General features: G+C 41.7%; 1 protein-coding gene across 1 annotated transcript; it reads left to right on the top strand.

The window, feature by feature from the left end:
* The first annotated feature begins 2,390 nt into the window (after positions 1 to 2,390).
* On the top strand, positions 2,391 to 5,912 carry MBOAT4 (membrane bound ghrelin O-acyltransferase MBOAT4). Its single transcript, XM_072142600.1, has 3 exons — positions 2,391 to 2,511; positions 3,668 to 3,892; positions 4,958 to 5,912. The coding sequence occupies exons 1-3, from the start codon at positions 2,396 to 2,398 to the stop codon at positions 5,910 to 5,912; spliced, it is 1,296 nt and encodes a 431-aa protein (XP_071998701.1). The 5' UTR covers positions 2,391 to 2,395.
* The last annotated feature ends 11,675 nt before the right edge of the window (positions 5,913 to 17,587 follow it).

The raw sequence follows: 17,587 nt of genomic DNA, 5'->3' as shown, positions 1-17,587 counted from the left end.
GTTGAAGATGCAAATTGAGAACTACAGACGCTTGGAGTAATGAAAAGGATACTGAACAGCATGGATAAGTAGCATGGTTATCCAAGCTGCAAATATGTATTGATCCCAAAGACTGAAATAAATTACTAAAGCATTCACATTATCCCATGCCCACCATAGAAGATATCCTGCCAAGCTTATCAAAAGCTGGATAACAAAATATGGAAATGGCTCTGCCTGCAAAATTACATATACAGTCATTTTGCATTAAGCGGTAAAAGGGAGTGAGTATTCAATATTCCAAAGATGCCCCATGCTTGCTAATGCAAAGATTTGTTTAATGATTGTTTTCAATTTAGTGGGAAATTAGATGTTATTGATTATAGAAATATCCTCCTAATTTGGGAATATTACATAGTGTAATGCAGGCTCTGGGAAAGGACAGGTGACGCAGACAGTGGGCTCTAATGCTAAACCCACTTCCCAGCTGTCCCTTCCCATTGCCTGGCCCACCCTAAGTGGTCAGTAGACAACAAGAAGACTTTCCCTCCCTGCACCCTTCAAAACACAGAAACAAAAACAGGACAAACAAACAGACAGTCCCAGCCACATGAATTATTGGAGCAAAGCTGTGTCAGTCAAAGCGGGTTAAATGTTGATGTACCAAAGAAGAACTATATAGTAATGGGTATGGTGCAATTCAATCTATTACATTAACTCCCATTAATGAGAGAACCCTGGACCCTCATTGGTCCTACCAGATGTGGAAAGATTAGGCACTGGTAGCGCATGGGGAACTCAATTTCATAGACATCAACACAAAACATAAACACAATCTAAAATATACTTAGGTACATTACTCACCTCCATTTGACACTAAGACAAAAATAATGAAGAACAATGGGAGTGATTTGGACCAACATTTTAACAACTCCCCTGTTCTCCAATCAAGGATTGGATTATGCAATCCTAACGATAGAAAAACCAAAGCAATGTCAGAGGAGAAATTCTTTGCAACAAAGTACAAACACTACAAACTTGAGCTAACCTATAAAGATACCTGAAGGGCTTTGAAAATTATTCCCCCCTCCCCTTCCAATAGAGGAGGATTCAGTTGCGCTAATTCCAGAACCAGAGCCGAAGCAAAATCAAAAGTTAGCAGCAACCTCACAGTCAACCAGCACTTGCCCAGAGCCATATAAATAAACTGTCAGAAAAACTTTGGTAACAGACTCAGAGGATACCCATTTGCCACTCAGGTACTGAAGATATTCAGATGATCTGATGATCTGAGTCTGGAGGGGCAGTTCCATAGGTAGTGGCCCAATTTACCACAGTACAGGCACTGGGAATAAATATGATCAGCTCACCTGATCATATGGGCCTTAACACTAAACCCATTTCCCAACTGTATACTTGATAAAAGGATGAATAGTAGTGACACTACCTTAGTCTTTTCCTTCAAAAAATCGGATGATATTTTCATCCATGATGAGGCTACTGTACAGACCATGCGATTCCGGATGCTTTGCAGTGCTAGCAAACCCCTAGTTTTAACCAAAACTCATAAGTCACAAGGTAGAAACAGGAGGTGGTACTCGCTGCTTGCAATCCAACAAACTTTATTCCAGTGGTTAAATCAGACAAATACAGGATGCTGGGGTCCCGAGGTAACAGGTTTTTAAAAACTCTATGCAAATGAGCCTAAGGGGCTTCAAGCTCCATAGCTGTTAATAAAACCCGGAATGCCTCAGGCTCATTTGCATAATTTACAAAGCCTTTTTTGTAAAAACAAGGGTAAAAGAAGTTAAAAGAAGAGTGGAAACGGCACACAGCTGCATATAAGTCTGCTTGGTTTACAATCCTTGATCCTGGTGGTAGATTTCTTAAAACAAAATGAAATATTTCCATAAGCAGTATAAAAGGTGCCCTATTTGTTATTATTCCGGTCCTGATATGGAAAAGCTATCCTGTTCCAGTGCCCTTTGTCCTCTCCTTCTACCCGTCACTGACCATTTTTCCATTAGTCTTTCAGCAGACTGTGTCCACCTGATAAAAAGATTAAGGTAAATATCTAATTTCCCCTTCACAATTATCTGCCCAATTGATCTGCAGCATGGGGGATTTTTGGTAAACCTAGCATGCTTAACATTTCACAGATTTCTCCTGCTTCTGCTTTCTTCTCACAGACAAATACTCTTAGAAAAACAAATACTTTGCTTTGGCGTATTCAGATAAATCCTCTTTAGGATAACTTGGTCACCTTGGTTATCAGACACAGTCACTGCATGTATTGTTTGTTTTCACTAGTGCTCCTTATGTCTTAAGCCACTATATAAGGACAGGGAGTGACAGCCACTTTACACAACTCTTGTCAAGCAGGTTCTCTGTCATACTGGTTAATACAGGCCTTTCAATGGATTCTATTCAGATAACATTTCATCCAGTCGCTCTGTACCAGCTGGCTGCCTTCCCTTGCGCTGTGTTGTACTGTTATCTCTGCTCCTATGGCCAGTTGCCTACCATACTCAGGTATGCTTTGATGTGCTAATGCACCTTTATACTAGCAGATTGATGAAATGTAAAATTGCAACAATTAGAAAGACCATATCTTCTGCCTGTAGGCTGTTTTTAAAGGTTCCCAATTCCATGTTAGTCAATCATGTGAAACTTTCTAAGATACTTGGTACTTCAACTATTTGCTATTTTCAAGTAGGGCCATATGGCAGTTCAGCGAGAAGCCATGTTGTCTTGTATCATTGAGGTTCTATGGTCAAATATGAGTAAAGGAGTTAGTTCCCCATGTGATTTTGTGAAAAATGGGAATGTCTGCATGATGGGGTGTAGAAATGGTATATATGTGAAATTTAGTAATGCTAAAGAGAATATGCTATCATTAAATAGTCTACCAGATCCCAATTAACAAGTATAAACAGCATTATGAAGGGCACTTTATAAGCCTCCCAGACACACCTTTCCTGTCTCCCATTTTCATTTTAGAAAGAATTCTATTTTAATAGCTATCGGGAAGGAGTGGATGGCCTATAAGGCAAAAATTTGGTGATAAAATGGTAATTTTAACTAGAAAGAAACCCTATATAGGCAGTCTTTGGTTACATAGACCTTGACAAACAAAAATGCACTAGTAGATGCTTAAAACTGCTAACTGCAATAGTAGCTGCAGAATGTAAATGCATCTATTGTGACTTTACACTCACATGGGTTAATTTTATAGAAAAGCAATTTTTTATAGGATTAGGACCCTACTCACAGGAGCTTACAATCTATGAGGATGAAGGGGGGACACAGGAGGTGACAGTACTTGTACATGGTCCAGGTATGAGAACAAAAAAAGATAAGATGAGATATTTATGCATGTGTATAATGGAACGTCCAGGCAGTGATTTATCCCAAGCCTTGTCGAACCTCCACCCAAAGTCTTTTTTTTATTGTCATAATTATTACCTTTTCTTTCTACCTCCTATTTTGGTTTACAGAAGTGGTACAACCTTAGCAATGGTCTGGTAAAATCTGATTATATGCTAATGTATGTTGCTCTGTTATTTTCAGGCTGTATGGTACACAACTATTTTTCTTTCTTCTCTACTAACTTCTCTGTACAAGTTTAATATTTTATTAATCCAAGCCATCAAATGTGAAAATGTGATCTTTATTTACTATTTTTCAGATACTTATATCTACTAGTTGGAGGAGTGATTTTAGCCTGTATGTCAATGGGTTACTATGCCATATTGTTATTCACACCTACCTTGGGTGCTACAGTATTGTTTCATACAGTCAGCTACCACTCTGTACATAGATGGGCCTTTCTGCTGCAGATGACATGGCAAACTATTTGCCACCTATGGATGATGTACAGACAATACTACTTTCAGGAAATAATAACTATAAAGTAAGTATAAAAGATACAGTGTACACAAATCAAACATTATATACAAAAGATTGTAAGTATCCGGTTATTCTAATCTACTATTTGATGACTAGATTTGATGGTAGATTCCTCCTGCCTGCCCTAATCTGTAATTTAGTAATCCTGGAACATAACCTAACTTGTTCAAAAATGTTATTTTAGTAATATGTAAATTAACTGTTTCAGCCTTAGCCTCCAGTGTTCGTCCCAGGCTAGTACACGCCCCAGTCGCCTTTGCAGTTAATTTAACAAATTAGGTTGAATTCCAGGATTATTAAATTACAGATTAGGGCAGAGGCGGGCAGATGGAAACTACAATCAGATCTACTTCTGATAGTAGATTCCTTATGGTAGGTTTCCTTTAAGCACTGAGCTGTCAAATGTCAATATCTCATGATGTAGGGAAAGATGTATAGATATATAGAAAGCAAGATGAAACAGCTAATTCGCATACTGTAGTTATGGTTGAATCTAAATCCAAACAGATTGATGGGGGTTTTCACAACAGGGACCACCAATGATCTGTTGTTTTTGGATGCTTCAAGCACCATGGGGTTTATCAGAGCTTCTACACATGTTTTTTGCTAGAAATTGTAACTAATTCTGAGAATACCCCACCTCCACACCATGTGGGCGTGAAGGGGGACCTGCCGCTGGTGGAGTGAGCCGGTCTGGGGCGTTCCTTCCCCGCAACTGTGCACTTCAGGTAGCCCACGAACATTTAGGCCTCTTTGCTTGGAATGTTCGCTGGTGTTTACACAAAAGTTTGCCAGGACGTAGTTTTGTCTGCCAGCAGAGTACGGCCTGCAGATACACCTGGAGGTACAAGCTGCCTGATATATCCGCCATGGTAGTGGGAGCTGGGCTTTATAACATGTTGGTGCATGATAAATCTCCCCTACGACTTTACTGTGGAGGAATTCAGAAGCAGATGACTTTCCACTATCTAGTAAGCTGGGTAACAGTGGCTCAGCTCCCATTCACATTAAAAATGTGTTAAAAAACAAATAAAGACAAAAGTTTCTTGCATTTTATGGTATACTGCAGGGTCTACATCACAATTTCTTCTCTAATGCTGCTGACTCAAAAAATCTCATCTCTTGCTATGGATATCCATGAAAGAAAAGTGACCGTAAGCACAAAAGATGTCACAGAGTCGAAGAAGAAGAAGGGCCTTTTTCTTCTGCCATCATGCTCCGTACTAGCGGTCCTCTCCTACTTACTGTTCTTCCCTGCACTTTTAGGGGGGCCATTACTTACATTTGTGGAATTCCAGCATCAGATCAATGACTGTAAAATGCATGACAACCTTTGGAGCATCTGGACAGCAGTAAAAGCCTGCATGTTATTTTTCGTGTTGCATACCGTAAGAGGTATATTATTTGACCATGGGACCTTTTCATATAACCTCATGAACTGCAGACAGTGGGAATGTGCATATGTAATGTGGAGCACAGCACTGTCTTTTAAACTAATCTACTACTCCCACTGGCTGCTGGATGAAGCCCTATTGTATAGTGCAGGATTTTCTATGGGAGTCAGCTCCTACACAGATTTTACTGACAGCAACATCTATATATTAGAAACAACCAACAGAATCTCAATGTTTGCCAGAACATGGAATAAAAGTACAGCAAACTGGCTCAGAAGACTCATATTCCAAAACAGCTTGAAACACCCATTACTGAGCACATTTGCTTTCTCTGCTTGGTGGCATGGCCTGTACCCTGGGCAGATCTTTGGCTTCATGTGTTGGGCTCTCATGGTAGAAGCAGATTACAGAATACATGCCAAGCTAAGCATAATTTCCAAGTCACCATATATCAGATCTCTCTGCAAAGTAATGACTTGGTTCCAGACACAAATGATTACTTCTTTTATCATGTTAGCTGTAGAAATGAGGAACCTAACCATGCTGATGACTCTCCTCTTTTCTTACAACAGTTTATTTCCATTATTGTACTGTGTTTTATTGATATTCATGAGAAGAATAAAACCATAACTCATCTGCCAAATTAGGTACACTGTTATAAGCTACAACAAGCAGCTGTGTTAGAGTACTCATCACCGGACCGGGCATGCATACATTTTATTACTACTACAGCCTTAATATACAATATAGCCATATGTGCCATATTCTAATGGGCTTTTTTTACCATTTTAAATGTGCAGTCGAGATGACACCTGTCCTTTATTTACCTGTCCTTACTTGTCCTTATGTACTTAAACCCAAGGGGGTCTGATCCAATATACTGCAACGCAACAGTTTTGCGTTGGCGGCGCCTATATTTAGTAAAGTTAGGTGGTGGGGTCGGTTTCAGGTGGTTAACGGCCGCAAATATACACCCCTTCACGACCGACCTGCATATATATTTATATTGGCAAGTCGTTCAAGGGTTGTAACAATTATTTCAATTATCTCTTATCCACAAAGTGATCAATGAGGGTCCAATCACAATAATGGGACTTTGGGAACTCTGTTCTCACTGATGTAGGGAGTGCCATTTAATTGTAAGGCAGTGTTGTAAATTGCGGAGCGCAGCTATCTCCAGCACTGCCATAGACAGTGAATGTAAGTGTCGGAGAGAGCCAAGCATTTTGTTTAGCAATTTCCTACGGTACCATGGAATTGTATGGAGCAGCAACTGTGAAAAGAGATGCTCAGCAGAAGGACAGACTTTTGAAAATACAGACTTTATCATGAAGTAGGTACTTACAAATATTTAAAAGAGCACTGACACGTCTTCTATCAGTTTCACATCACAATCAAATCCTCCACAAGGGGGAGACTTGCATATTGAGAATCAGGCAGCAAATGAGCTGGGATGGGAGGAATCCTATTTTGGTTTTAAAGAGGACCTGTCACTCATAAAAAAGGTACTAGGTACTGCTTACTAAAGTAAGCAGCTTCTAGTGCTACCCCATTTTTAACAGTGATAAACTGCTAGCTTTATCAGAACCCACCAATAAAGCTAGCAGACACTGCAGGGCAGCACAATAGGAACACCGGACCAAGCTCACAGCGGTCCGGCATATTCATGTGTGTGTGTGTGTGGGGGGGGGGGGGGGTGTATTCATGTGTGACTGCCACATGAAACCCCGCACTCACCGCCCACCTATGGAGTGGAAGGGGAGGTCTTGGGAAGAATCAGCGCCGCGGACCGCCCCCTCATGAATACGCCGGATGCGGAGTGTGGTCCGGTGTTCCTATTGTACTGCACTGCAGTGTTTGCTAGCTTTATAGGCAGTTTCGGATAAAGCTAGCAGTTTATCACTGCTAAAAATGGGATAGCGCTAGGAGCTGCTTACTTTAGCTGCCTTTTTATGGGTGACAGGTCCTCTTTAAGCAATAACAACTGCCATAACTATGGTTCATCATCTGCATGTTAAAAAATTTTTTATATATATGTATGCTTTTCCTCTCTCTTGTTGCCCCTGTGTTACATTCATGTTACTGTATTAGTAGAAAGAGTTGTACCATGTAGAAAATATTCTATAAAGGATGTACTCTTAGATTAATGAAAAATTTATATGCAGAAAATGTATTAATTTCTGATACTTCTGCCAAGCTTCATGTCCAAAGGAAACCACTAGTGAAAGTAAGCTATGCATCTCTTCATTTAGGCTAGGTAAGAAGTTCAAGTAATCTTAGTCGTGTGGTCCAGACAAAGAACTGAATTCCAGGGAACAAACTGCTAGTGTATAATGTAAGGTTGGTACACAAGCATTTTGAAGCAGTACATGTTGTAAACAGAGGACACAAAGATACAAGGTGAATATCACCTACACAAATTAAGGTCAAATACTGGTGACATTGTAATAAAAAATATTATGTTCATATCAAGTGGAAAATATAAGTAATGGTAAGTATATAGTAATGGTAAGTATATAGTATCCAGCAGTACCAGGAACCACAGCAGGTGCATGCCACTATGGACTTGATCAATCCATCTATAAATAAAACTGAAAAATGGCAGCACACCAATAGTTCAGTAGAAAAATATGTGGGTACTTTATTCACCCAGAGTGCAAAAAGGTAACGTTTGTCAAGCTCCTTTTATTTTCTATCTGTATGTATGTATATAGGACCCGGATGCAGTCCAACCAATGAATAACGAAGAGAAAGATGGCAGCACCCCAAGATTCCATCCAAAAGTGTGTACTTTTTTATTAACCCCTTAACGCTCTGCGCCGTAGCTCTACGGCGCAGAGGTATAAGGGATGTATGAAGAGGGCTCACGGGCTGAGTCCTCTTCATACAGAGGTGGGGGTTTTTGCATTTTGCACAAAACCCCCACCGCTAATAACCGCGGTCGGTGCTTGCACCGATCGCGGCTATTAACCCTCTAAACGCCGCCCGCAAAGTCGCGGGTGGCGTTTAAAAGACGGCGGCGCGCGGGCGCCGCCATCTTTTTTTCGATCGCCACGCCCCCGAACGTCATAGGGGGGCGACGATCGGTTACCATGGTAGCCTCGGGTCTTCTCTTGACACGAGGCTACATGGTTTATGCAGGTTCGTTACAATGAGCCAGTGGCTCATTGTAATGTAAGACCTGCAAAAACGCCATATATTGCAATACTGTAGTATTGCAGTATATGGTAGGAGCGATCTGATCATCTAGGGTTAATGTACCCAAGATGGTCTAAAAAATAGTGAAAAAAAAAAGAAAAAAAAAAGTTTAAAAAATAAAAAAAATTAATAAAATATTAAAAGTTCAAATCACCCCCCTTTCCCTAGAACGGATATAAAACATAACAAACAGTAAAAATCACAGACATATTAGGTATCGCCGCGTCCCAAAATGCCCGATCTATCAAAATATAAAAACGGTTACGGCCGGCGGTGACCTCCGAGGCGGGAAATGGCGCCCAAATGTCCGAAATGCGACTTTTACACCTTTTTACATAACATAAAAAATGAAATAAAAAATGATCAAAATGTCGCACAGACCTCAAAATGGTAGCAATGAAAACGTCGCCTCATTTCGCAAAAAATGACCCCTCACACATTTCCGTGCGCCAAAGTATGAAAAAGTTATTAGCGTCAGAAGATGGCAAAAATTTTTTTTTCTTTTTTGTACACATTCGTTTAATTTTTGAAAATGTATTAAAACACAATAAACCCTATATAAATTTGGTATCACCGCGATCGCACCGAACCAAAGAATAAAGTAGGCGTGTTATTTGGAGCGAAGAGTGAAAGTCGTAAAAACTGAGCCCACAAGAACGTGACGCACGTGCGTTTTTTTTTCAATTTTTCCACATTTGGAATTTTTTTTCAGCTTCGCAGTACACGGCATGTTAAAATAAATAACATTACGGGAAAGTAAAATTTGTTACGCACAAAATAAGCCCTCACACAGGTCTGTACACGTAAAAATGAAAAAGTTATGGATTTTTGAAATTGGAGAGCGAGAAATTAGCCGAAAAACCCTCCGTCCTTAAGGGGTTAAAGTGACCACTGCTAAGTACAAAAACTATCAAGTGCTACAAAGAAACTGTTTCACATGAGAACCACCCCAGGAAAGGAAGACCAAGAGTCACCTCTGCTGCGGAGAATAAGTTCATCTGAGTCACCAGCCTCAGAAATCGCAGGTTAACAGCAGCTCAGATTAGAGACCAGGTCAATGCCACACAGAGTTCTAGCAACAGACGCAACACAGAGAGTTCTAGCAACAGACACATCTCTACAACAACTGGTAAGAAGAGACTGTGTGCAGAAGGCCTTCATGGTAAAATAGCTGCTAGGAAACCAGTGCTAAAGACAGGCAACTAGCAGAAGAGAACACAAGGAATGGACATTACACTGGAAATCTGTGCTTTGGTGTGATGAGTCCAATTATGAGATCTTTGGTTCCAACCACTGTGTCTTTGTGTAACGCAAGAAAGGTGAATGAATGGATTCTACATGCCTGGTTCCCACCGTGAAGCAAGGAGGAGGTGTGATGGTGTGGGGGTGCTTTGCTGGTGACACTGTTGGGGATTTATTCAAAATGTAAGGTATGCAGAGACAGCATGGTTATCACAGTGTCAGGATTCAGGGGTAGTGGACCCACTGAACCACCGCGGACGATGATGTAAGCTGACACCTGGGAGCGGAGTTTATATGGTACCTGGTTTTTTGCTGCGGCGTGGTTCCACTAGGTTGCTCCACCGGCATGACTTTGTCCACGGTGGTGGCCATGGCAAGGTGCAGAATCGTGAGGCAGAGAAGGATTCGGGGACAGGCATGAGGTCAAGATAGGCAGCATGGGATCTGAGGCGGGGACATAGTGGAAGGTCAGGATAGGCGGTAAAGGAGTGAAGTCGGGAACAGAATCAAGGTCACAACAGGAAATCACTATAAATGCACAGGACATAGGGAGTAAACTTTTTCTAAGGCACAAGGCTCAAAGATCTGGCAGGGAACACAGGAATGGGCTGGCAATTGATCAGGGCAGGCGGCTGGCCAGCGCCAATTATTTGTGCGCTGGCCCCTTTAATCCTACAGGGCTGACATGTGCCACACTAGGAGACGGGTGCACACGGGCCGGAACCCAGGGACCGCCGCTGGAGACAGGAAAGGTGAATGAGGCTGTAGACTGGCTGTGGGGGCACAGAGAGACACGGGTGCACCTGCGACCCGGGATATGTGTCACAGGAGCACCTGTGACACACAGCATCTTGCAGCGGCATGGTATTCCATGTCAACAGGACAATGACCCCAAACGCACCTCCAGGCTGTGTAAGGGCTTTTTGACCAAGAAGGAGAGTGATGGGGTGCTACGCCAGATGACCTGGCCTCCAAAGTTACCAGACCTAAAACCAAATCAAGATGATTTGGGATGAGCTGGACCGCAGTGTGAAGGCAAAATGGCCAACAAGTGCTAAGCATCTCTGGGAACTCCTTCAATACTGTTGGAAGACCTTTTCAGGTCACTACCTCTTGAAGCTAATGAAGAGAATGCCGAAAGTGTGCAAAGCAGTAATCAAAGCAAAAGATGGTTACTTTGAAGAACCTACAATATAAGACAATATAAGATTTTCAGTTGTTTCACACTTTTTTGTTAAGTATATAATTCCACATGTGTTAATTCATATTTTTGATGCCTTCAGTGGGAATCTACAGTTTTTATAGTTATGATAATAACATAATACATATCATAATACATAATTCTCATTAGCACATGAAAACATTACTTATAATACATAGTTTTTCATAATTAATCAATATAATACATGGTGATTTACATATAAATACCCCAGTTATAATTAATCCAAGATGCATGTGATAAAAATGTGCTAAATTATAAGTCCTTGTGACCCACCAGCATAAATAAGATCCTGTATATGTAAAGTCTAACGTCAGTCAAGGGTTCAATAACGCACAACTATTACTGATTGCATGCTTTACACTACTGCACATACAAGGCACTTGGTCACTTGAACTCTCCTTGAGGACTCACCATATTGGATCTTATTTTAATTAATCATATTTTTTTGCTGGTGGTACATTTCATTCTCACTTAGACCTAGTACCTAATACTGTGATATGGAGTGACCCTTTTATGTGGTCTTGGTGGAACACCCAGAGGATCTGGCACCTCTGCAGTGGCACAATAGGGCAGATTTTCTTACCCGGTCCTGTCGCGATCCCGCGGTGCGTTGTCTGAGGATTCAGGTCTGGCGCGATTCACTAATCTCGTGCGCCCGAGTTCCTGCATCTGTCGCTTCTGCGCCGAGGTCCGCCGGAGTTCACGAGCTTCTTCCCGGTGCTTGTAAGTGCGTGTCTTGCGACACATTTCTAATTGTTAAATCCCGCACGTTGTCTGAATCCGTTGGGTCATCCGGCGGCCCATCCCCCGATTTCTGTTGCGTGGAAGCCGGCGCCGATGCACCAAAATCCGATCGAGTGCGCCAAAATCCTGGGGCAATTCGACGCAAAAAAGAAATCGTCGGGAAACCCGAAAATGCGTACGACGGACCCTTTGTAAATGAGCCCCAATATATATTTGAGGAGTGGTGTCGGTCTTTTGGTGGTTGTTAAACCCATCTGGGGACCTGCTTTGCTCTCCTCTTTTGTTAAGAGGATAACCGGATCGTCTTCTGTGCTGCCCTTTTTTATTGTTGTATAATGTTTTCATATTTCTAAGATAATCCTGCACTTTTCTCAAAAAGTAAAAAATGCCTTTAAAACATTTTTCCCATAACAATGATTATGCTTGTAGGCAAATCTTTTTAGCAACAAATAATGTTGTCCACTTAGATACACAAGCCCAAATTTATCATTTGTGGCTCCTGTTTCTCATGAAACTGCTCCGACAGAGAGTACAAACGTTTTTTTTGGTGCACCTTTAACATGGGGCTGGCAACATACTTCTGTCAGACTCTGCATGCGACACATATGTGGCACTAACACTTCTTAAATACCTGTGCAAGCACATTGTACATAACAAAACTGACAGAAAGCTGACGTAGGGGCTTTAATAAATGTGGCCCACAATGTTCTGATCACTGAAAATAATGAAAACAAAGCCAATTGCAAATCACTGATATCAAGCATGAAGATCAGTCCAATAATTACAAATGTTAGGACATAATTTCACAGCAGAAAGCAGCTACATAGGAACATAAAGTAAGCGGGGAAAGCTGATCTCTTTAGTCTGGTTACACAAATCTTTCACCATTTAAAGAACATGGGGGAAAATGTTTCCTTACGTGATTACTAAACCAGACACTTTTTGTTATCTCACCTACAATTGTATGTTGGCTGTCAGAATTCCATTGTTACTCATCTTCCTCCTAGACAGGTCAGCATGTATAAGTCTGACAGCATTTCCGAAATCCTCGCTTCACAAAGACTTATTTGAATGTAACGGATATGGTAAATGAACTTCCAAGATTGGTATTCTATTGTTATTCATTGTTTTCGGGTGAGAGCAGACACTCATTGATAGAGATATGCCAAGAGTGTCCCTATGCTGGCATAGAAATTACTTAATAGCTTCCATTTCCTTTAAAGAGAGCAGAGGGTGGAATAAGGAAATACCTGTATACTATGAATGGAAAGATTGGCTGCAATCCCATAAAATGCAGTTAAAGGGATCCTGTCAGCAGAAATTGACTTAATAAACCACTGCTGGTATGGCGTCAGCTAAAACCCTTCCAGATCATGTTTCTTTCATGGCTCAGTGTGGTATCATCATCCAGAAAATCTACTTTGAAGTGAGGGAGCTCAGCACTCAGTGACAGCCCTGAAGGGATTTTCTGAGGCAGGGAGAGCTTCATACCACCACGCCACCACGCTGGGCCATGAAATAAATGTCGTGCTTTATTATATATTATAAAGTTCACTGCACTATTCATTTGTAGAATATAAATTAGCATTAAAGGTTTATTTATGCTTTAAATGCCCTGATTTTGCAGGTCTTTAAGAACAGTTTCCAGTTGTACCATTAAATGTCCAGGCTTTGATGGGCAATAATCAGAGTTTGCATGACCTTTTTGTAACACCCCTTCCAACGCATTGTGTTATGAAATAATGCCTCCAATAGAAATAAGTGTGCCAGACAGATTGATCACCTTAGTGAGATCTCCTGTGTCTGGAAATGGTTATGCAGCTGGTAAATATCTGCCCGAGAAGGAAGCTGTAATTGTGTAACCAATAAGACGCTTTTTTATTGTTACATTGTACAGAGGTTGGATGATCCACCTGGGCTGACCACTCCCAAAGGTTATATAAACCCTTGGGGTGGAAGGTTCTGGTCTCTTTCCCATAAGGTCTCTTTCCCATAAGGCCCAGAGAATGCTAAGGCACAGCACTCCTTAGCACATGGCCTGCAGCCATCAGGCTCCAAGTAAACATCCACCTTCAGGGGTCTGCCTTATCCTGCTGCTGAAGCAGCCAACTATCCTCTCCTGCCTAAAGCCACCTTTAACAGACTATGAGCACCTTCTGTGGAACTAGATCTAACCAGCCATCTCGACCCAATTGATGTTACTGTTGTTGTAGCCGTGGCCGAGTTCCAAATAAACAAACTGTAAGTTGAATGCTTTACATTCTCTGCCTGTGTGATACCTGTGTAAGGCTGTTACCAGCAAGGGCACCCCATTTACAACCACCAGAGATCCCTACATCCACATTAGGGTTGCCTAAGGGAGAAACCTACATAATCAGCCTCTCCCTCCATTTCTTGTACTTCCACCTGCCAGAGACCTGCCAGACTGTGGACGAGGCCTCTGTTCCCTGGTACCCAGCACCGTGGCAGCAGATGAGCGCTGGGCCACGCTGAGCCAGGTACTTAGGACTCTGGCTGTCCCCAAGCCGCAAAAAGGCTAGGAACTGGTGGGGGACATTTTATTTTTATCCATCCAAAATGTTTTTTTATTTTTTTCGTTGATGGGACACAGATGCAAACAACAACTTTTTTCTATCCACAGTGTATTTCTGTAAAAGTTTTGGAATTATTGAATATTAAACAGGGAAGTTCAAATGTACAGTAAATGTAAACCTAAAAAGAAAGTTACCAAAAATAACAAACCAAATTACTGTAAATCCTGTCTCACTTCTTATTGCATATAAATATAGCCGTGTTCCTTCTGCACTTTTTTATGAAGGGAGCAACCTGCGTAATTCATTCCATGATTCATATGTCAGGTATCCTGACCAGCAGTGCTTAGCAAATGAATCATATCCAGCAATTTGTCACCTGTGCACTGAACTCAGCTGATACATAAAATATCCATGGAGTTTGGAAATGTAAACATTTTACTTTTCCAAATAGAAAAAACCTTTACATGTGTTCATGCTTCTGCAACATAGGTCCTAGCAGCCAGCTGCTTATATGAAATAGTCATATACAGGCGATCCCCTACTTAAGAACACCCAACTTACTGACGACCCCTAGTTAAAGACGGACCCCTCTGCCCACCTTGACCTCCGGGGAAGCTCTTTGAATGCTTTAATATAGTCTCAGACTGCAATGAAGCTTTATTGATAATACTTGGTCCCATTACAGCATTCAATTTTTAAACTCCAAATGACACTGAGGCAAAACATTTGTCAGGATGGACAATTATAAAATATACCGTTTTGACTTAAATACAAATTCAACTTAAGAACAAACCTATGGAACCTATCTTGTACGTAACCCAGGGACTGCCTGTAATTGCATGTTTTTTGTGTGGAATGAGATGGTCAGATGGGTAAAAGCCAGGCAGCCATAGAGCTAATTGATAACATATTTAATGCCTCCTAGTATTGAAATATACAGAAATGACAGTAGCAGAACCTACACCCATAGCTACCAACTGTCCTGGATTTGACAGGACAGTTCCCGCTATGCCACTCTTGTCCATTTTCCTCTGTGTACAAGCCTGCTCCCTCCTGCCACCTTCCTGCAGCAGGCGACAGAGGGGAGCAGTGATCCGTGCAGGCTGTCTGTGAGGTCAGGGCTTAGGGCGCTTTACAGCCTGTGCAGGTGCCATGTATTTTTTATACAGTGACTGCCCTGCCTGTAGCTGCAGGAGCTAAGTTGTGCAGTGGCTGCTGCCTGGTGGCATGTTCATTTGAAGGTTCATGGCTAACAGAAGGTTCTCCTGGGACTCTACAGCTTAGTGCATGTGTTTGCTAGATGGGAGGTAGCTGACATGTGGAGGATAAGGGACATCAGACTGTGTAATAATAGAGAGGTACACATATATAAGATTATTACAGCCTGTGTGTATAAGGTGAGGGTACATATATGTATCCTAAAATACAGCTGCATTGGTCTTGTTTCTCATATCACATTGATGAGAATCATATTCTATTCTTTGCTTCCACATGGTTAATGCACACTGTGTTTGCACTGTGCAGTGATTCACCATGGAATTTGTGTAGGAGTGTTAAGAGAAAAGGAGACACGAAAGGTTTAAATCCGTGTCCTGTGGAAACAGAAAGACGGCATATAACACAATGATAAAACACTTCTGAGAATGTACCAGTAGTCCAGACTCGTCTTTCTACACTTTCAATAACTTTGCACACGTACAATGAACTGGAAGGAAATGTATTCAGTTTTAACTATAGGGCTACTACACCCAAGGAAGCTCATTTCCAGAACTTTCTATCTTGACATCCTGCTGTGTTATTCAGTCTGCATTTCTCACAGGAATTTCCCGAATACTTTGTCACAAGATAGAAATCCTTATTAGCTGATTAACATTAATAAAATGAACTTTTTTCAAGCAAAGATTGCAGTCTGTTCAGCCCAATTCTTTGGCTATTCATTTACACATATAGCATTAGTAATACTAAGGTACACAAAAGGCTTGCCACAGCAATACAATTATGTTTCTTTAACCCATAAAGGGCCAGACCCTTTTTTTTGTATTATGTGGGCAAAAAAAAATTCCAAATGCATTGAAATTGGTGAAAAAAATGCATTTGCACCATTTTCTTGTGGGCTTGGTTTTTAAGCTTTTCACTGCGCACCGCAATTAACATCTCTCCTTTATTCTTCGGGTCCATATGATCACGGGGATACTATATTTATATATTGTCTTTTAATACATTTAAAAAATTTTAAAACACCTGAATGAAGTCCCCCCCCCCCCACGCACACACACACACACCTTGTTGAAATCAAACAAAATTGGTGTAAAACGTTTGTGCTGGTTTGTGCAGCAGAAATTTTCATTTGTGGTGCTATCATTTTATCACTTGGGGTGTTTTTTTTACCGGTTCATCCAAAACACTTTAACTTATCTAAACACCTAAACATACCTTCAGCCAAACGGAAGAAGAGAAGACTGACGGGGAGCGTCGGAAAGGTGAGTATTGACTTTCTTGTTTTTACTTGAGTAGAAGCCGAGTTTGGGTTTTTCAGCAGATTTTTTGTGCTGAAAAACTCAGCTTATACTCGAGTATATAGGGTTCTTCAATTTACCTAAAGATGATTGCCTCATTACTCCGCTTTGCCTTAATTTGTTTGAAGAAGCGTGGTGTGCCCAAAACGACCTGCCTATGAGGCGTGTCAGCATCCGATCCTTTGCCTGTTACGATATAATAAAGAAAGTGTACCAGTGAGTGCTGTCCTTTCTTCTGTTCTTCCGTGGGATAAAAATTAGAGATGAGCGAACATACTCGTCCGAGCTTGATGCTCGTTCGAGCATTAGCGTACTCGAAACTGCTCGTTGCTCGGACTAATACTTTGCCCGCTCGAGAAAATGGCATCTCCCGCCGTTTTGCTTTTTGGCGGCCAGAAACAGAGCCAATCACAAGCCAGGAGACTCTGCACTCCACCCAGCATGACGTGGTACCTTTACACGTCGATAGCAGTGGTTGGCTGGCCAGATCAGGTGACCCTGGAATAGACTAGCCCCTGCCCGCGCTGCTCGGATCATTCTGTGTCTGGATGCCGCTAGGGAGAGAGCTGCTGCTGGTCAGGGAAAGCTTTAGGGTGTTCTATTAGAAAAGTGTTAGGCAGTGTTAGGATTGCGGGCCCTACCTCGGTCCAGGTCTCAAAGGCCTACTATGCCTCCTCCTCCTCCCACCCCTCCTCCACCTCCTCCGAATTACCATCCGTGGGCATGGCGCCATCAGTCGGTAGCTCTAGGCACAGCAGCAGTGCCATCGCTAAGCGACAGCAGGCGGTGCTCAAACTGCTGAGCCTAGGCGATAAAAGGCACACCGCCCAAGAGCTATTACAGGGCATC

This window comes from Engystomops pustulosus, chromosome 1 (genome assembly GCF_040894005.1).
Source record: "Engystomops pustulosus chromosome 1, aEngPut4.maternal, whole genome shotgun sequence".
Lineage (NCBI taxonomy): Eukaryota > Metazoa > Chordata > Amphibia > Anura > Leptodactylidae > Engystomops > Engystomops pustulosus.
The sequence above is the reverse complement of the archived record's forward strand: the minus strand, read 5'-3'. Positions and strand labels throughout refer to the sequence as shown.

Coding starts and splice junctions, on each gene's coding strand:
- MBOAT4 (XM_072142600.1), top strand. CDS start 2,396: ATGGATTCTATTCAGATAACATTTCATCCAGTCGCTCTGTACCAGCTG. Junction 2,512..3,667: donor CAGTTGCCTACCATACTCAG/GTATGCTTTGAT, acceptor ACTATTTTTCAG/ATACTTATATCTACTAGTTG. Junction 3,893..4,957: donor CAGGAAATAATAACTATAAA/GTAAGTATAAAA, acceptor GGTATACTGCAG/GGTCTACATCACAATTTCTT.